The 21,950-nt window shown below is 38.9% G+C and overlaps 1 protein-coding gene across 1 annotated transcript in view; it reads right to left on the bottom strand.

The window, feature by feature from the left end:
• The window catches only part of EPHA3 (EPH receptor A3), a gene marked incomplete at both ends in the record, with an annotated part of 228,015 nt that overhangs the window by 150,309 nt on the left and 55,756 nt on the right, over positions 1-21,950 (bottom strand). The window contains one exon of the mRNA XM_084272151.1: positions 1,433-2,093. Within this exon, the coding sequence (XP_084128277.1) occupies positions 1,433-2,093 (661 nt within the window). The remainder of the gene's footprint in view (positions 1-1,432; positions 2,094-21,950) is intronic.

Genomic DNA, 21,950 nt, shown 5'->3' with positions numbered 1-21,950 from the left:
GCATTGTTATATTGTATCTTTCTGTTATCTTAGTAAACTATCCTTATCCCAACCCACGGGCCTCTTAGTTTCTTGGTTTTGGGGTTATTTGCCCCTTCCTTTTCCCTTCCCTTGCCTCTCACACACACACACACACCCTCTTCCCCTGCTCTTTACCTTTAAGGAGCAGGCAGCTGCATGGATCTCGGCTCTCAGCCGGGGTGAAACAACGACACTTGTTTTCCTTAATATTGGGATCTAACTGCAGAAAAGCATACCCTAAAAAATCATCTCTCCGATTTATTAATTTTGAGGGTAAAACTAATTTCAAGTCTAGTTAAAAGCAAAACCAAATGAAACATACTCTTATCGCTCTCTTCCCATACCTCCTTGGCATTTTCTGAGAAAAAATTACCCTAATTACAGCAACACTTTTCACAACTACCTGGCTTCAGCTCCCCAGGACTTACTTGACATAAAAACTGGAAGACCTATGAAAAAGGAACAGGCGCTCTCTCAACCAGGTTCAGAAAACTTCAAATTTCTGTTCTTAGGGATACATGCATACACACATGTACACATACATCACTCCATAGTAAATAGCTCAGCTATTATATGGTATTTTTAGATATTGCTGTTCAACTTTTACTTATTTATTTAATAGAAGGCCCTTTGCCACAGCCAGCACCCTTTAAGGCACTCTGTGAAAAGAGGTTTAAGATTCAATTAGCACAAAACTTCAAAACACACTTTTATAAAAAGCAAAACATAGACCACCATCGCTTTGGTTGCTACTAAAATTAGGTAAATAAAATTCACATTTCTCTAACTTTTAAAAGATCATTTCTGAAAAAACTCAAAATCCCTGGTGCAGTCTTGTTCTTGGGAGCATTCACATAACCGCAGTTTGCAGAAACCAAAAGTTTGGAGAAAGTTTCGGGTTAAATACATAACTATTCATCAAAATGTAATTTTGAAATTCAAATATTAATTTTCTAAATGCATCTGCATTTAGCAACTATGCTACCTGGAACAACGGTACCTGTTTCTTTTGACAAACCCCGATTAATCAACACAGCTCAGTAGCAACAATATACATCAAGCCACAGAGTTTTTTTAAAAAAAAAAGCCAAACCAAATCAAATATTTTGACACAAACAGTGCATTTGAGAAAGCTATAAACCTACTGAAAGGAAGTCCAAGAAAGGTAAGAAGGCTAAATTTGCTACATACTGTATTAACTAAAAATCAATTGTTGACCCTTATCAAATATTTTTAGCAAATTCCATTATTTACACAGACTAAATAAAACCCATTTTCATGGCAACTTTATGAATTTAATTTATTTCTCTCAAGAATTTCAAGAGAATCAACATGACCCAATACACAGAGTTGGGACATAAAGCGAAGCCCCTGTTAATAATTGAACTATGAACATGGAGGGCATTGTTACCTTGGCACGCAAAGCCTCTTTCTTCATAGCCAGCATTACACAAGCACTTCCCTATGGGCACTAGCCATTCTCCTTCTGTACTGCAATACATCTTGGGTGGCTCTTCCTCCTTGGAATGATTGACACAAGAACCCCGTACCTCCACCAGCGACTGGGAGTCCATGGGTACCGTATCTGGAAACATGGCGAGGTTCTTGACAGTGAAAGGGCACTTTTTGAAGTACACTCGCACCGAGACTAAGGCAACGCACGCACCTACATCTTGAAAAGCCAAGTAAAAGCCTTTCCTGCTGACAGGCCCCACCTCACGGACTTCTGTATTCAGTTTGAGAATTCGGTCCCCAAGATCCATTTGGGTGAAGCTCTCATCAGCGGCAATGGTGTCGATCTTAGTAAACTGATGCTCTCTGAACTTTACCGACTGGTCATCATCTGACTCCATATAATACAGATTGAAGGTCTCTTTGCAAGTGCCCAGAACTAGAGGGATGCTATTACAGTCCCTCAAGGTAAACTTGAGCTCCACATAAATCTTCTGAGCTGAATTGCGTGGAATCCAGTTTGTTCGCAGCCAATTGTTTTGACTGTGATCCATAACATTGCACACTTGGTATGTTCTGATTGGAGTGTAATGCTCATCAACACCACTAATCTCTTCCCACTGGGGAAAAAAGAAAAAAAAAGAAAAAAGAGAAAAGGATATATTGTAAGATTGATGATGATACCAACAGAAATCACATTTAGAGACAAAAGCTGTGAGAAAGAGAAAATCACTTTGCTTGGACATCACTATAAAGTAGACAAAGTCCGGTCGAACTTGCACATACTTTTTTCCTATTAAAAGCATTAATATCTCAAATGAATACAGACTCCACCGTTAAGAAATCAGTTTTTACCAGCTTATTTCAAGGGGGTGAGAAAGAGATGCTGCAGCTGTTTGGCATCACTATAAACCTGTGACTTCTTGAATTGTATGCAGCGCTGCCCTTTCAATCCTAATCCCAACACGTCTTTACTACAACCACACTCACCTCGAACAGAAGAGGTTCGCTAGGACACCACCACATTTCCCCTGTTAGAATCACGTTGTATTTCAAAGATTAAACAAGATTTAAAACCTGACAAACAAGGGTCAATAGCTCCCACTGAAATTCCACGTACTCGTAAAAAAAGTTACAGCTTTCAACTTGTTCAAAGCATGACAACTGGTTTTGCTTGGAATACATGTCCTCTGTACAAACAGTCAAACTTAGCCCAGTTTTCAGAGTTATTAAAAATTACTGCCAACTTACAGTATCTTGGTTACTTAATTCTTCTGTGACCTTCTATAAAGGCTATGACACTAAAATTTATTTTGAAGAATACATAGTTATCAATTGTTATTACATCACTCATCAGCCAACACACTTACTTGACCCAGGCAGGGAAGGAATGCAATTTCTATATGTGAATTGCTCATGTACCAGTCCTAGCAGATTTCTAAAGCCACGTTTAGCAGGGAGGAATGTTTACCAACCATGGGACAAAATCCTACAGGGGCACTTAAAGTAAATATTTACATTTAGTAATTCACCACACTCAACTGATTTACTTAAGATGCATCTTTCTTTGCTTCTCCCCTGAATGGATGACTAAGATCAATTTATTTATTTATTTTTATGGTCATCATTCTTCAGCTTTTATCCTCACAAAAACTGCAGCAGCCCTATGTTCCAAGTCTTAATACAAAACGTAGAACTTTATCACTAGAGCATTAGAATTAAAACTCATTACAACATACAATACGTGTTATGGAAACACACCCACCACTGAAGTTGAAAGAAATGCTTCAGGATCTTCTAGCCCAGGCCCCTGCTCATGCAAGGTGGGCCAAAGCAGCTTGCTCAGGATCCTGTCCAGTCAGGCTTGTGAATATCTGAAAGGACAGAGACTTCACAGCCTCTCTGGGCAGCCTGTGCCAGTGTTTGATTGTAATTAGAGTAGAAAGCTAGGTCCTTCTGTTTCCTGTACTTCTGATGGCATCCATTCACTCTCAGCCTTTCTCTGAGCGTGAGAGAGAAGTCTGGCTCCTTATTCTCCACACTTTGACATCAGGCATTTATAGACACTGGTAAAACACCCTCCCCAGGCTTCGCATCTTCTGCTCAATGCTTCAAATTTAACTACACAAACAAAAACCGTAAACTCCTATTGTGGCAATGAAGTGCATATGAGTGGAGCGAACAGAGCAGCTACAGAAGTCCTTGCTTTGCTATCACCCATGGACACAGCCTCTGCAAAAACCACAGGTGCTGCCCCACACCAACAGACATGGTGCAGCCTGGGAGCAGCAATGCTTCCAACAGGGCTGCCGCATGCTGCAGAGGCTGTAGATGCAAAGTAGAGAGAATTCTGTCCTGGGAAGTCACTGCCACTCTTGAGGGAAGAACATCTTCTAGAAAAAAAATATCTTCCCTCAAAAATCAAGTCACATCAATGCTATATTTAAGATCCCAAGTCTAACAATTACTTGCCGTACATAAGCACCTTTTACCAAAGGGCCTTAGTGCACTGGAGAGCAAACAGGGGGAGAGGAAAATACTATTCCCACTACACCGACAGCGAAACTGAGGTGCAGAACTGTTAACTGTCTTCACAGTTTCCTGGGTTTACAATACGTGCATCACACACACATGCACACACCAAGAAAGAAGAGAGGGAAAATAGCATGGCCACATCAGAGTAACATCTGAGAGTTCTCAGTCCCGACGCCCTGACTTAAGGAAGTTTTGATAGGACTAAGAGCTGGTCTGCACAATGAAATTGTCCACACACCACCGAAGATGTGATTTTAAATTGTGTTATTAAAATCAGTAGATAAAAAGCCATATAAATACTTTTCCTTTAATTGAAACAAAGTTTATTTTAGTTCACTTTACAGATGTGACTATACACAAGTTTTATCTCTTCCTGACTAGTTCAACCAAGTTAAAAACATAGTCTTGGATGTGTATACAGCAGCCGAAGCGCAGCAGCAAGCCCCAGCATGCCACACTGCCAAAGAGACCAAGCGGTACAAGGACCTTCTGAGCTGCTCATGGGCACTTGAGAGCTGGGCACCACGTGGCAGCCCATCATACAAGGGCCAGCTCCCACCTGCCTAAGCAGCAGCTGGACCCTGGCTCCCATCATCTGCCAAGTTCCCAAAATTGAGTGGAGGGCCCTCCTCTGACAGATGTCCTTGTACATCTACAGTCAACTCCTGTGCCAATAATCTAATCCTGTTGCAAAAAGCCATCCAGATGCTATAGTTGCCTCCCATGAAGCTGGATGTACCTCTTTAACTATAGGTCTTACCTGGACAAACAAAAATCCAGTTACAACAACTGGGTGAAACTAGATAACTTTATAATTTTATGGACATTTAAAGCAGCTCACCCTGATTCGTAAGCGATCTACTTATTATCTCTTCCATATAATTGCTAATCAGTTCAACATTTTTTACATGTCCAGTGGGAGACAGAAAAAAAACCAAGAACTTGCAGAATTTAAAACATCTCCACAGCAGATGTTATTTTTGTGAACAAGTCTCATATTATTTTTTTTCAGAAGTTTCTTATCCAACATGCTTACACAGTTGAATGCAGATGTACGTCTTGCACAATAAAGGTAGCCCAGCAGTACTTTCTTCACCTAGAAGCTGCAATGTAACTTCATTAATTTGCAGTGAAAGCCAAATTCCTTGGAACAAATGTAGCCCATGTTAGCATAAACAACATTTCAAATCTATCATTTAAAATGCTGAAGCACTGCTGAATGGAAGTATCAGTCCCCACCAGGTGCTAACTTGACCAAATACTTCTAACTATTATAAAATTACAGAGATTGCAACTCTCCCTTTAGAAAGAATCACACTGAAAGAAGTCACTGAAACTACAGGAAGTGTCCAAATCCAAACATGTACCAGATTCAAGTAGATTTGAGACTTCAATAATTATGATCAAACTAAAAAACAAGCAGTACATTGGCATTGCTCATACATTGTATCTTTTCCAAGTAAACTGCCATCCCCAAGAGATCTTAATCCTAAACAAATCAAAAAGATCAAGGCAATTTCCCCTCTGTGACCCATGAGTTTTAAATGAAGTTTCTTCAACACCTGTATTTGTAGTTGGTTTAGTTTTTATTCCTATGTTTCTAATTCATGTGTTAAACTCGCTCTGTAAAGTTACAACAGTTACAAAATTAATTCCTTTTAAAAAGAAAGAGAGGGGAGAGAGAGAAGACAAGGTATTAAGGGATGGAATTCAGGAGAGGAAAAACTTAAAATGTGTGTTGTTTAATAAAATATTGAATGTTTCCTTAATTAATATTTATTGTCAATTGATTCTGTGTCCATTTCAGGGGCTCAGATGAGGGCAAGCAGTCTTTCACTATAAATCCTTATACATTACATTCATGGGGCATCCTGAATATAGGTATTTTGAGGCATCATTTCTAAGGACTTCTCAGCCCAAAATCTATTCTGAACACACATAACCATGAAGTTTCATATTGTTTTGCTGCTGAAAAATACTAGATTCATGCACACTTCAGACCAAGGGGAGACTATCTATACATATACTCTTTAATGAAAAGATGTGCCGTGTTAGGATCTCTTGCTGTTTTCCCAGTATCACTCGTGTAAAGCCACCTCCCCCTCTTCTGCTGCACTTGAGCTCTTTTAGAACAAGGTATTAGATGGTGCCCAAACAAGCCTATGCTTCTCATAACATTTCTTTCCAGCCCTAAAAAGCTACTATCATTACACAGAGGACAAAAATCAATAAGCAGGAAAACCTTTAGTAGTTGAGAACATATACTTTTGCTTCAGAGACGTATTGTCACAAAAATACACTGGCAATTAAGAGGCTAAGTGGCAATAGGAAGCAAACCTCCTGCCTGGCGTCACCACGGAGCCTATTCAGTATCACAGTGTTGGCTGCAGTTTCAGTTTGTACAGGCACCATTCTGACCTACATTCCCACACAGCTTACAGAACAAGGTAGGAATCAAAAAGTAAAGGAAGAAATATAGAAACAGGAATAAGAATGGGATAAAGTTTATTTTCAAATCTTATAGAAAAAGCAGAGTATAGAAAACCTGACATATTACTCGTAATAGAAGACATAGATGTTCCTTAAAACAAAAGCTATAGAAAATGTGCCCTTACTGTGGGGAACAAGAGAGATGCACAGAATTGAGAAAAAAGAATTATAAAGTATTTTAAACACATGCGAAGAACTCTGATCTGCCAGGAGGTGAGGGGTAAATCAGCTAAAAGAATGGTCCAGAATTACTATTTTGTAATTAAAATGAGCGTTTGTATCAGGGTAAAGAAAGAAACAAACAACATTCTGGGTATGCAGGAACCTGGATGGCTAGGGCTTGAACAGGTCCAAAGGCACATAGCTATAGAGCAAGCAATAGAATACTGAAAATTCACCAAGAGGGATCTAGCCAAAATGGAAATGAGACAATGAAATGCAAAGAGGATAATGGAGCAGAGCTATGAGACACACTAAAAGAAAACTCCAGGTGCAAGGCAGGTATCTATTCTATATACAGGAGCCAGACAGGAGAAAGGGACACTCCTTTTTTCACCATATGCACCAAGTCCAGTCTGCTGCAGTCTCAGCTTTACCTCCTCCCAGAACTATTCCCATCCCATGGAAAACTAGCTTGGGCTGGGTGGCTAATTTCTATTGAATCAACTCTCCTGAACAGCATGTATTGTGCAGTCACTAGTACCTCTGCAGGAGCACAGATGCAAGGGGCTAAAAGGCATCTAGCAATGAAGTCTGGCCACCCAAACTTAGTTACCATGGAAACCCACCTGGAACTCAAAAAAAGATCAATCTATCCCTGAGGATACTGCATTTTCCCCATAGGAAACCTCACCTTGTTGAGGCTTTGCCAAGAGAAAATAAGAACAGTTTACATTTTCATCCTCCAGGTAGATGGAAAAGATAAACCAGAACGTATCAGATGAATAGGAAGAAAGATGAAGGAGAGGCTGTCATCATGACAAGGCAGACAAACCACACAGCAGTGACAGCAGAGACATGCCGCAGAGAATTTGGGCACAGGTGCTTACCCAGGAGTTAGTAGCGACCTAGAGAAGGTGACCTGAACCAGGAAAGAAGGAATCGACACCAGGTAACATGGAGAAGGAAGGGTGCTGGGGAAGATTAGCCTGACAACTTAAGGAAAATCTGCTGAGATGCTGGCAGAATGACTGTATGAAAGATCTGTACTCATACCATGTAAATCAGACTCTGGTGGGGCTCAGACCTAGTTCTCAACCCAATTAAAGGCAAGTATTCGTGTAACTCTGGTCCATGGGGCCTCACACCTCAAAGGTGTCCCAACAGGCATTTTTTTTTCCTTTCAGTACTGTGTGGCTACAAAACTAATGGTTATTTATCAGTCCTGGCCATGGCTGGACTAGAAATAGACAGCTGGGTCCTAAGCAGTCCAAGCAGTCCAATAGGGATGATAAATGCAAATGTTTTTATGAAAGAGATTTATAAAATTGCTTGAGGGATTTTATGACAGTAAAATGTGAGAGCTTGAAATCTGAGGCTGTGATATGAGACTCTGGGTGCTGACCCAGTACCACACCTTCCCCAGCATGCAGTTTGGCTTTTGGGAAGTGTCCTTTTGTTTGCTTTTCACTTTTTAAAAATCTTCTTTGGATACTGTTAACAGCAGGAAACATGCAAGTCCTTTCAGTGGTACAGAAAAATCTCTGAGATCCCCAGTGAGAGGGACTAGCTCATATGCTCTGGTCATATTGACTGACAAAGTTGGGACAAAAAGGATTTTCTTTTCCAGAACAGATCTATCAGAGCACACTGGACTTGTGGCTTTGGTTTTGTTCTTACATTTTCTTTATGAAAGGATACATACAGAAACAAATGTAGGCCATTTCCTAGGATGCCATGAGCAGTCTCATGAAAAACTTCCCTCTCAAAGTGAGAAAATAGGTCACGAGTGATCTCCTCAATTCTTTCATCCATCCTATGTCATACTTCAGGTTTTTTTGGCTTTTTAACCTCTGTATGCAAAATCTTAAACTTATGTATTATGAAATTGAAGGCTAGTTTGTGATTTACAATACAGCAGATATGCAATTGCATAATTCCAATAAACTACATTTTATCTTTCCATGTCACATGCTGTAAAATCCTTAAACTATGAAAGTCATACTAAAAATGGAGTTTGATAATTTTTCAAGGTCCCTATGGAACACAGGCAGCTAACTAACTCTTCAAGAATCCACTGGCAATCTCAGGCAGCAGACTAATAACATTTATTTACAATTTTATTTTCCATTCAGAAATTCGATATGACGATGCATTTAATATAAGCATCATTTTCAGGTGATGTCCAACTGTCTTTTAACATAAATTAGTATTTCAGTGGAACACACCTTAAACCACATAATCACTGTGCACAGACTGGGACTAGTGCTGAGAAAACAGAAGAAAAGTAGTACCCAAGTGAAACGACTTTGAAACATCAAAGATATCTTCATGTGCCAGGATTTCCAACTCTTGCTGAACAGAACAGTCAAATCATTGCTTATTTCTAAATTAATTTTAGTGGTCTTTTTTTGCCAATGCAATTGCTTTTCACTATCTGTGAGGTGTTCACATAAGCCTCTACAAAAACACCATTCAAATTCTACCTGAAAAACACTTTTTGTTCCAATACTGAAAACCAACCTTGCCCTTATCTCCTGGCTTGTAGTATTCAGTACAGTTTTTCAGCCAGGAAAAAAAAATTAATCTTTATTATGCATTGCTGAACACTGACAGAAAAGTATGCATCCCTGTGCATGCACACTTCCTGCCTTCTGCTGTTCATTCAGACAATTCCCTTTCCAAACAAAAAGACCTTTATGATAGGAATCTCACATTTCAGATAGTCAAAGCATGCAACTTTTCAGCATTTCACTGACAGAATACCAACTGGCTAATAATCTTTTTTTACCTCTTTCCCTTCCTCAGTTGCCAGGCAATCACAATAAAGCGAGGTAAACAAGCCATGCCACCAGCAACAGAACCCATGAAGCCTCATTCCCTGCAAATCCGCCTCTCATGCCTGCTCTCCAACATGGACACTGATGTCTAATAAAAAGCGAGTGCAAAGAAGTCCCTTCTTCACTGGGAGCATTAATCCCATCTCTGCCTCACCTTCCTCTCCTCCTATTGCTTATTTTTGCACACTCTGTAGGGACTTTAAACCTTTGGAGATCCCTGCTCCTCTGTGAAACTGTTAAAAGTCATCTCTGAGTTCAGAAACCATTAGGTGGGATCTTCCTTCCCCTTGTGTACAAACACAAGTGCAGACATGACGCCGGAGTTTCCCTTTTCTCCCGTGATCACGCTAAAAGGCAGTGATGGTGTCACATCCAGGCCAGGCACGGCATTTAAAACTGCCAAGAACAGCGCTGATGCTACATTCTTACATTAAGGTTTTTGTATTGAAAAAAATGTGTAGATTTTTCAAGCAGAAGAACAAAATTGCCAAAATATTCTACTGTGAGATTCAAGTTAGGCATATGAGGGCTTGATGCAGCACTTGGAAAGTGATGAAACAGTCCTAAACTGTATAGTACATGTTCAATTCCTGAAAGTAGCAAAACCACTAGTAAGCAGGCATTTGAGATATTAATTTATATTATACTGATACCATTTAGAAGTAGCATTTTCCCCAGTGAGTAATTTCATATGAAATTAGTAATAATTTAATGAAAGGAAAGAAGTTACAGCTGGCAGTACTGAGTACAAGCACAGGCATTCCCAGTGAAAAGTACATTTCATTTGAAATAAGAGATTGCCATAAAAAAAGTTTGACTTTTCTTCAATTTTTTCCAAAATCACTTTTTTTGTGTGCCAGAAACCGACAAACAATAAGTTACTTTCCTTACTATGGCAAACAGAAGTGCTACCAAAAAACTTTCTTAACCAGAGGAATGCAGTTCCAATGGTATCCTTGTCAAGCTCATATCACAACAATTTTTTTTTGGTTTTGTTGCTGCAACAAAATTAAGCAACCTGTGGTGTTATACAATGCTCTCTGCTACTTAAGTGTGAAAAACTAATCCTCGCTGATGTAAAACTTTCATTTTCTTTTTGGTGCATATCTAACACTTGTCTAAGAATCCTTGGTCTTACTCTCAACATACATTTGCCACTAACAGCAGCATGAGCATAGCTTGAGCTGAAATCTCTTAAGAAAGATGCCTTGTGATAAGCAAGGCTTCCAGAAGGGACTAAAAACTGAAGAATAATATTGGGCAGAAGGAAACCACAACAAAAAAAGACCACAGGAATTTCTATCTTTATAAAAGAACCAAAAAAGTCTAGAAGTCATCTTCTGGCAACCTTGTGCTTGTCACCTTAATTAACTGACGATATAATTCATGTTAAGTATGAAACATCTGACGTACTTTATACCAGAGCAACGTAACAGGCCAAGATTGAAAGCTTCAGGCATGGGAATATTTGCCACTTAACTAAATAACATTTGTATTGTTGGTGTGTTGGGTTAAAAAAAAAAAAAAAAAAAAAAAAAAAAACACCACAAGACTCACCAACTTTGCATAAGAGAATCTGACCTAAAAACCTTTCCGTACAATAGTAGGGAATTCTACCATAATTAAACTCTTCTTTTTTCAGTCTCACACTTTCTCTAATGTACACTGTCCTATATTTCAAACATTTCCATTCTACTGAAGCACACATTTGGCAAACATGTGGCAGGATTTAAGACAAGATAAATAATTTTAATGCCTACTTCAGTTTAGTACTCAGATCTTCTGTTGACTTTTTTATGGTAATGTTAAATACATCCAAATTTAGATCAGTAAGAGACTTGAGCTTTCACGTATGTTGAACATGATTCTAAAGTATCCTACTCAACTTCAATATCCAACTCAACTAGTCAATATATAGGAAAAAGCACTTTTATAGCTACTTGAAAGCAAAAATGTATTCAAGGAGAGATTTCTATAAGCAACTGATCAAATACTGAGGAGGAGTGAGGAAATCAAACAACTGACAAAAATTAGCACACATTTTAGAAGAGCTTGAGACTGGGAATAAAATAAATCAAATCTAAATGAGAAGTGGAACCTTCCCACACAACATGAAAGTTTAACAATAGTAACATGATGCAAAAGCTACAAAAAAAACCCCTGTAATTACCGTATCATAGAAGAATGCACTCTAGACCAGCTCATCAATATGAAAGCACTTTCCCCATAACAAAGGCACCAAAGCAAGACCCATAAATACCAATCAGCTGAGATCAGAGGGCAGAAAATTACCCACTTTGGAAGTTTAAGAAATTTAGGAAATACCATGAAAATTTTCTTCTATGCTTGGCTTTCAAAAGTCAATGAAATTACCTGCTGGTACCTAGGTGTCCTCTCATTTTTTAATTATCAGGGTTTTTTAATAAATTGCAAATGAAAGAAGAGGAAGCTGCATTGTAAGAGTTATCTGATTAAGTTACACACAGAGGTAAATTACCATAATCATTGCATATACCCTTCCAGGATGCAGACTTTGGTACACTTTCTCTTAATGCTCTTCTACTAGTCTATGATTTTCTATCAACCAGTCATAATGCAAATGACTGGGACAAATGAAAGCTCTACTGTGACAAAAAATAAGCATATTAGAGAGAATGCAAGGTTTAAAGGAGAATGTATTGGTATAAAATTACACTCAATAATGTTCAGTCTATGTTATACCTAGTATTACCACTGTGCTCTTCTCCCACCCTGTTGAGTCATCTGCTGAACTCTTCACATGTGTGGGAGCAGATGAAACAAACCTGACAGCTCGATCACCATACTCAGGAGACTTTGTTCACAGCCTCAACCTAAAAGGTGGTTTTCCTTCATAACTAAGCAAAACAGTTTCAGAATTAGAAGCAAAATGTTAATTTCTTGCCTGATGAGAGCTCAGGTGGATCTAAAAATTCATTAAGAGTATCCAGACATTAAATCTGGCCAACAACAACTGAGAGCATTTTGCCATACCACACGTAGCTCCAAATCTACCTCAAATTCTCCAAAACCACCATATCTAATGGAAATTTTTTATTTAACCTTTTTCCTGTGGTTTTTTTTTTTTCCACAATTTTTTCTTTCACTATAAGCAAAGCCAAAATAGTGAAACTCAGAGAGGAAAAAAACCCAAACCTTTCTTTTTTTCTTTAAAAAAAGAAGCCTCCTCCCCACAAGACCATGGCACATGACCTGACAGGGGACTACTGGAGAGGAGCAGCATCCCGTAATATATCCTGGTCAGAAAAATCCACCAGACAGGGAGGAAGATGGAAAGGGCAAGAACCTACTCCCTCTACCTACTACAGCTATGCCATCCTCCACTACCTACAGCACAATATATATAACCGCAGTTTGAGTGCCTTTCAAAGTAAATAAACCTCATTTTACCACAGAATAATATATACATACATAACCTAACATAAATCTTGAACATACATAACCTAACATAAATCTTGAACCCTCTTCCTCTCACAAAACAAAACCACCAAATATGTTGGATGCACTAACACCTATTAGCTTCAGAAAAGGTGTTACTTGAGAAGAATGGTATCATAAATATTACAATAAATGGGGTTTTAAAAGTGCAACTGCATTATAGGTACTAAATGCATAAACATAATATTTGAGAAAGCAAGAGAATACTAGACTAGTAATTAAACCAAACCGCAGAAAGATAAAGAAAGTTGTTTGGTTTTTTTTCCCCCATCTCTAACTGCCAGACAGCTGAGTAACTCATCATCAAACTTGTAAGGACAGCTCATCCTCACCCTTCTGCAAGTAAAATCCTTTAAATCATCATGAGGTAGAAAGGTCAATAAAATGAGGAAAACATCTGACTTTCTGACAGACATCTGAATCCAGCATTCAAATGCCCATTCAGACCTTGGACAAGCAAAACAGTTACAGCTTTATTTTTCTCTAGGCTGCATGGCTCCTTGAGAAACAGGTTTCAATCTTATTTATCTCACAGGTTAAGCAGATTTCTGAGTTCTCAACACAACAGGTGCCCCAGCTGAAATCTGTGCTGAACTACCACTCACACAGAAGCACCTTCCACCCACGAGCATTGTACAGACTAGGTAAGATCCAGCCTTTAAGTGTAGCTCTTTCAGAGATGAAAATAAGCAGCTGTTTAGTACAAGTATTTCAGGAAGCAGACTTTTATCCAACATGGAACTCACCCAAGGCTGTGGACATGGCAGTCCAGTGAAAAACTGTGTCTTCAGTAATTACAATTACAGATAATTTCACACTTGTGTTAAATACGACCCTTCAGCCGTATGGCTCATAAGAATAAGCTCCTATTAATATTTAATAATAACAGGAGTAAAAAGCATCAGGCACTTCAGCATTACCCTCTGCTTCACCTAAAGCACTGCCTCCGGATGCAGTCAGACAAGTACTGATGGCACACTGTGAAAGAGAAATGATCATGGCACAGGTATTCAAGAATGGAAAGAAGCCAGATCTTCTCAAAAATATTTGCTGGTTTGGTCTGAAGATACCACTAGTCTACATTTATGCCTCAGTTTTCTAATACACAGACTAAGAACAAATTATTAGTGGGGAGATAAGTTACTATTTTTATTACTTGGACTCTAACAAGAAGCTGATTGTTGTGCCTTCATAAAAAAACTAAACAAACAAAACCAAACAACATTCTCCCCCCACCCTCCCCCCAATAAAACCCCCAAACCATTAGAAAACAGTTTGAAAAGCAGCAGCAAGCAGGAATTTTTAAGCATGAAAACATTAATTAAATAGAAAAAAACCCACAAAGCAGTAGAGAAAGCAAAAAACATTTGTGGCACAGGAACACTTAAAAATTCACATTTGAAAAGCCTCTGCAGTTTGCTGCTCTGTATTTGCCAGCAAAAAACATAAACACAAAAGTATTTACATCAAAATGCACAAAACAGGTGCATAATATAGCATTTCCTTGGTACAGTTAGTCTTTCAAAACAATGTATTTTTACACAATGGCATTTCCTACAGAAATCCCAAACCACCCCGTGTTCTCCTATTGTCATTAAAAACACAATCTACAGTGAAATTCAGTAGTGTTGTGCTGAATGTAACTGTAAAAAGCACCAGCTGGCTCTATCAGAAATGGCATTCGTCCAGGTCTCAAATGTCTTATTTATATACAATGGAATCCTGCCAGCTGTTTAATATTTAGGACTAATAAATATAATTGGCAGTACTACTGCACAAGGACAAGTAACACAAATACATATAAAACTACTTCCCAACAGAAAATCCCATTTGTTCTTAGGTGATTAAACCGAAGATGGACGCAGGGTTCTGAGCAAATTTTACATAACTTGTTTCTTTAATCCAAACAATATTTACTTGTTTTCTAAAGTGCAAAACTGAACAGGAAAAAAAAACCACCAGGCATCGTTATGCCAGCTGCTCTGAGACCAACACAGCCTTCAAGCAGTGCTTTCCACAGACCATGAATAAAGATAAATTGGCAAGGACAGCGTGCTGAGCTAGAAAGACAAGACACAGCACAAGTTTCCGGGTGGGAAGTAGTTCATTATTCATTTGATAGAAAGTGCTGGATCACTTCCGAACACAGGCAGAACCAGCCAGTCCAGAAGCGATACTTATTCCCATGAGAAATTCTCCTACGCATATGCAGGACAACTTCACCTCTCACAACCAGATTAACTCCATGTTGAGTGGAAGGTGAGCACCATGTACCTGAGAACGCAAGACTAACAGATTTGCCCTATGGACATACTCTAAGATTTACATCCCTGTTTTCAGCTTTCCCTGCAGGCGATGTGGGCATGGCCACTACATTGTTGCTGAAGTTAACCTAGTAGTCTTCCCTCCAACTCAAAAGGATCAGCAAATACAAAGAGTTCTGCCCCTTTACAGGTAGCTTCATGAGTTCTGAGACAAAATTCAGCATCTGTGGCCTCCAACACAATGACTGCCTTCAGGATCACAACACCGGATGCAATCCTGCACAGCAGACAGCAAGAGGCAAATACTCTTTCCCCTCTGTAAGACCTTGATTCCCTTTAAACCTTCAACTCCCTGGCACAGCCTTGATGGAGAACTAATCTAGAAATGGGAAAGTCTAATTTGTGTGAGTGAAGCACATTTAATGTTTCATAACTTCATATGAGAGAAGAATTAAATCTGAAAACTCAAACAACTTCCATGACAGATGGAGCCCCCAGTCAATTCCGTAACAGGCTACTCAGTGTAATTACCATCATTTAGAGGTATTTGGGTTGTTTTCCTTTTGCTTAGTTCATATGGCAATGCTCTTTGTTGATATTCTCCAGCTAAATTGCGTTCCACGCTCAGACACCTCCACACTCTGTCTTCAGCAGAATATTCCAACCTCTTGAAGAGTCATACTTTCAACTCATCATTTCATACATTTTTTTGAAAACTGCATTCTTCAGTATAGCTATTTAAGTTACTAATTTGACTACCATGACTACCAGCAAAAAAAAAATAATAATAATAATGTTAGAGGCATACACTAATGCTGGTGATTAACTGTCAATTCTTCAACTCAGCTGATGCTAGCAGCTACAGCATCCCACTGCCTAGATGCTCTCCAGACCTCTTTCTTCAGGCACGGAAGTCGGCTGGTATCCAGAATCAGTATCCTTACCTGCACAGACTGGCATTCAGTCTGGCACACACAAGGTTTCACACAAGGTCTAACACGGCCCTCACCTCAGAATCAACTGATTGAACCTGTGTCAACCCATTAACAAAAGTCAGTCAGCAGCTCCACTGCTAACAGAATGGCATTAAGTACTTAATACTATGGTCTTCCTATAAATTGTCAACAAAACCCAACACTTTCCCTCCTAAGATCGCTTTTTTTGTTCCTGTAGAAGGCAACACGCCCGTCCTTTCCTGAAATCCTGTCTTTGCCATTGCACCTTCCCTTTAACGGGGATAAGCCAGAAATAGTTAAGAAATGTACCTGAAAATCCTAATACCATTTCATCCAACCCCTTCACTTGGGAAGTACTGAAAAAAAGCCAACAAGTTAAAACAGTGCAGGTATTACCTTTTTAATCTATTGCATACAGTCTTGAAAATTAAAACATGTGTTGAAATCAGAGATGAGTCGTGCTGAAAAGGTTAACTTAAAAACACCTCTAAAAAGGTTATTATTCTTTTGTCAACTGCTGGGTCAAAAGAGTAATGATAATTATTATATTTCTACTGTAATTCTATGGAAATTAATTTTCTCACCATGCAATTAGGATAAGTTAGTTCTATGCACATATTTCCATAGTTATTTTAATTGAAAAATATTTTTAATACAGGAACTCATAGCTTGACATTTCATATTTTCTAAAGATAAATTTGCTTCAGTTCAACAAGAAGAAAGTAATTAGACTGGGAATTCTGGAGACAGTCCAGACATCTTCTCAACCTCTGGCTAAGATGCTCTTAATTTCTCAAGGCTCTGAAACATTATTAAACAATTATTTTTCATATGTCAAGCTAGGGATGAAAGAGGAACTCATGCCTAATTTAATATGTGATAAATAAACAGAAGTAACTCAACCAGGACTTCAACCAAAGGCTCTTGAGGAGCAACAGTGCTAGCTCATCTTCACAGTTCTATACTGTAGCAGTAAAGGGGAGATGAATCATTTTCTAAAAACTCTCTGTTCATTATTTGACAAACTGTACACAAAGGGAACTGCAAAAAAAGTCAAGGAAACAGGTAGTTTTACATGTAGAAAAAAACCCAAACAGTTAACCATGGTCCTGTAGCCACTGGGCTGCTTCCAGGTTCGATGAGTTTCAGTCCTGGGTAAACAGAAGCTCATTAGATAAAACAGCTCACAAGCCCACACATGCCCACAAATTGTTGGGAAAAACATCCGTTCCTGGCGCCATGCTACCTGCATCTCGCACAGCATCACTGCTGCAGGCCTAAGCCACAGGTCATTGCAGGCCCGAGGAGCCGCCAAACGTCTCCTGGGAACAGGACACATGCAATACTGCTCATGCAGCCATATCCTAGAAAAGCCTCACAAAGAACCTCAAATTCAAATCTCATTATATAGGTATATTTGTGTACTTACTATGTGGGAGGTTGACAGACATTAGCAGGAACACAAACTCCTGACCTATAATCCTAACAAAATTCCTCCCTAAGACCTTGTATGTAAACACGAGGCTTGTGTTTCATTTTCGAGCTTACTATGGTACAGTGGAGCACAATGTGCTTCAAGAGATATGCTACACTAATTATTATCATTACTATCAATACCTTATTGCAGAGATTAAATATTGTTCAGAAAACTACTCCAAAGTTAAACTGTGCTTGTTAGCTGCGACGCTGAAATTATTTCTATAGCTTGCTTTGATTTACTTAAGCTTTATTTCCTTTTCATAGCTAGGTTGGATATAAACACACTCTCTAGCCCAGCACTGCAGTTTCCGTATTCAAAAATTCAAAATTTGCCTCAGTTCTAGGTCCTGTGGTTGAGAAAAAGAAGTTACCCTCGCACTGCTCTCAGTGAGACACTGATTGCATGCTGTGACAAGCTCAAAATGAAAACAACCGTGCAGGAGAGAGGGGCTTTTCTCCACAAACCACAGCACTAAACATAAATGAAAGCCTGCTGTGAATGTGTATCGATAAATGTGTGTTTGACTCAGTTCTCTGCATTTGTGACTAGGTAGCAAAGGGGGAGTGGGGTGGAATCAGACAAGGATTTCACTGTTTTATTTATTTTGCTGAATTGTGGCTCCAGAGGTTAAAGTTTACGCAGAACCAGAATACAATGAGACCCTCTATTTTCCAACAAGGTAGCCCAGCAGTAGTAACCATATGTCCTTCCATATTGTCCTGACAATGACCTCAACATTAAAAGGATGAATCACAACTCAAAGGATAAGAGACAAACTAACCTTCACACTATCTCCTTCCCTTGGGCTTTGCCTGCCCAAAGGTCAGGAACTGTCAGTTTGTGAGCCTTCTTTATCAGAAGCAATCTCAGGACTCAGAGATAAGACTTTCCTATGTGAGTGAAGACTTTGAAGTCCCAAAAACCAGAAGATAAAAATTACGTTTTAATATACTTGGTCAAGAAAGCAACCATATGTAGGCAACCGTCTTTCAGATCTTTGGCTTTAGTCATTTGCTTCCCCGAGTCCATCTGAGCATGTTGTGAGAAAGAAACATGTGGGCTTTTGAATTTCAAACAGAGAAACTGAGCTGTCAAGAATCCTCACCATTGTGGAACCAGAATTCTCTCCTAAAAGATGGATGGGACCCAACAAGAAACCCATCACATGAAAACACTTGGAATGTGCTTCGAGCCACAGGAAACAGGAAAAATTCAGTATTGCTACTGATTTATAACCCATGAAATATAGCTAGCAATACAGATTTACTGATATGCAATGAAGTTCAAAAGTGCATTTCATAGTTGTATCATATTCACATGTCCCAGAGCCAACATCCTAATTGATAATGTTTTGGGAAATGAGAACTACAGCTTGACCCCATATGCCACTTACAGCTTACAACAGCAGAAAATGAGACAGAGCCCATAGGAAGCTGATAACCGTAACACCCAACATTCCATTTTTTAAATGATAATGAACAAAATTATCACTTATTAACTTCTGTGGCGCAGTATCCAAACCCAAAGGTGTTAGGCAAAAAATAATGTGCTAAATACACATAATGTCTTTGATAGCACCAAACCCCATATTTCATATACCAAAATCTCAAGTTGAAAGGCTAACACTTCTGTCATGAAAGTAGTAATTTACCCCCCAAAACAACCCCCAAATAAAAAATAGTTTCTCTTCAGAATTTTTTTTAATCCTATTTTAAAAAGGCAGGATTTAAAACCAAAATTAAATAATTAACACACCCACCCCCAACATATCTTTGAATTGATGGAAGTTTTTCATGTGGGTGAGGCTAAATACATGCTGTGTGCCCAACACCTTTATAATTTATGCCATGAACACTGGAAAATTCTGGTCTACTAATTTTAAATGCAATGAAAAATTGTGTTTACAGTAGTTACACTGCACCTATTACACTCCATAAACAGGATGCTTCCAACAGGAAAATCATTCTGTTGGCATTCTTGAAAAAACCGCAATGATTAAATTGAATATTAAAAAGTCAGTGAAAATACTGAAAAATCATGCTTCGGAGACCTGAATTCAACAGTTCACTCTAATTTTGGAAGGAAAATAATAAAATATCATTTACATGTCTACTTACGTGACAAGACATTGCTTAGACTTTCAAGTATTGCTAAATATAATTGTGTGGACAGAGAGCTCAAGTAGCTAAAAATAATACATGATTATTTAATTTTTTTCTAAATAATGAGACATCATTTTTCATTATGAAGGTCACATATCCCATATGTACCTATTTTGTAATGCAATTTCTCTTTCAATTAAAGTATTTTGAACTCTATGAAAACTCCCACAAAAAATGCTGGACCGCCAAGAAAAGGCTTCTACTTTGAAAAAGGGTGACAGGAGAGTAAAATCACAACATAGTTATGATTTATACTACCTTCCACATACGCAGGTTCCTGGATTCAAGTATAAAGCTGTGATTTGGTTCCTGAGGGTTTTGCTGTCGGGGGATTTTTTTCCTCTTCGTTTAGCACTAGCAGGCAGGCAGTGCATAGGAAAAGGGCCAGCCTTTGTTTATTCTTGCCACTGTTGTTCAGGGGTTACATATTTGGCTTAGCAATTGTTTTGCTTTAGGTCCCAAAAGCATAGGGGAAATAGATAAGCAAGCAAACTAGTTTTCTAGGTAGGTGTTTAACAAAAGTTTTTGGAACCTTAGCAAAGAAAGAGAGACATCAGCATGCAACAAATGGGGTGAATCACACTGGAAGTCTCATGGTGAGCCTCCCACAGCTGAAATTTGTTCACACAAAACATTCAGATTATATTTATGAACACTTCTAATTTGAATAAACTTTTTTTATAGAAGAAATTTAAGTGCACAGAACAATTATTTTATTTTAATTTTTTTTACTGCTCTATCAAAAGGAAAGGGCATTTTTTTCCAAACAGAAACCAAAATATAGATTTTAAAACACATATTTTCAATTTAAAAGAAAAGCATCATAAGTCTAGAGGGAAGAGAAAAAACAGGGAAAAAAAAAGTTATCAAGCCCGCAAGACAAAGCAACAGAGAAGCACAATACATGACAAGAAATGAAGAAAGAAGGATGAATGGTACTGCCATCAGAACAAGCAAAACAATGATAAAAAATCCAATGCAAAAGTGGGTATGATTCAGAAACTCTTATGAACAAAGAAGTGGAGTAAAACAAGCTGTGACTGAATCAAGTGAGAGACTTGGACACAAAGAAAGAATTAAAGTTGGGTAACAAAGAGGTATTGTAAACATAAAGGTAGCGGTTTGTACAAGAACTATTCCCAGACACTTCACAGAAGTGTGGGCAAGAAGCAGAGACACCAAGGTATGAATCAGGAAACAGGCATAACGAAGGACAGAGAGGAGAGCAAATTCATACAGCTTTCCAAAACCTAGGAATGCAACTCCTAATTAAATCAGGAGCCTGTGAAAGTGACAGAATACAGAGGTAATACACTCATGCTCTTTGGGGCCAAGCTGTAGTCTGGCTACAGCAAAGGGGATACCTTCACATGCAGACCGTGGCAATTTGGATAAGAGTAACAACTTTGCAATATTCAAGATGGGCCAGTTTCCCAGTTTTGGCAAGGATAGGGATCATTTTCTTCCTAGGAGCCAGTGCAGTGCTGTGGTCTGGGTTTAGGATGAGAATAATGTTGATAACACACAGATGTTTTAGTTGTTGCCAAGCATTCAAGAACTTTTCAGCTGCTCATACTGCCCTGCCAATAAGAATTCAAGGGCACCCAAAAACCAGGGAGTGGGCACAGCCAGGGGAGCTGACCCAAATCAACCAAAGAGACATCCCACACCATACAACATCATGTTCCATTTTTAACTGGTGGGTGGGCTGAAAGGCTGAGTGGCAGCTGAGGGTCTGGAGGGCTTGCACAGCAGCAGCTGGGGGGCTGGTGCAGCATCAACTTCAGGGTGATGGCATTTATTTTCCAAAATAACTGTTACATGGGATGAAGCCCAGCTCTCCTAGAGATGGCTGAACACCTGCCTTGTCTTGCATTGCTTGTGCATGTGGGCTGGAGTCTGGGTAGTTTGGAGGTCTCGTACAGCAGCCAGGGGTCCCATAGCATTGACACCATTAGCATTCAGATGCACTTTTCACCATATCAGCTCCCTGCATCACCACTAAGGCTAATGCAAGGAGTAGAAGAGAAGGTAGGAATAGGGCAAAGGAGAGTCAGTCATGTGGAGAGACATTGTGCTGTTTATAATTTGTTTTGTGTATATATTATTGTTGT

The sequence above is a fragment of the Gallinula chloropus genome (assembly GCF_964237585.1).
Source record: "Gallinula chloropus genome assembly, chromosome: 1".
Taxonomy (NCBI): Eukaryota; Metazoa; Chordata; class Aves; order Gruiformes; family Rallidae; genus Gallinula; species Gallinula chloropus.
The sequence above is the reverse complement of the archived record's forward strand: the minus strand, read 5'-3'. Positions and strand labels throughout refer to the sequence as shown.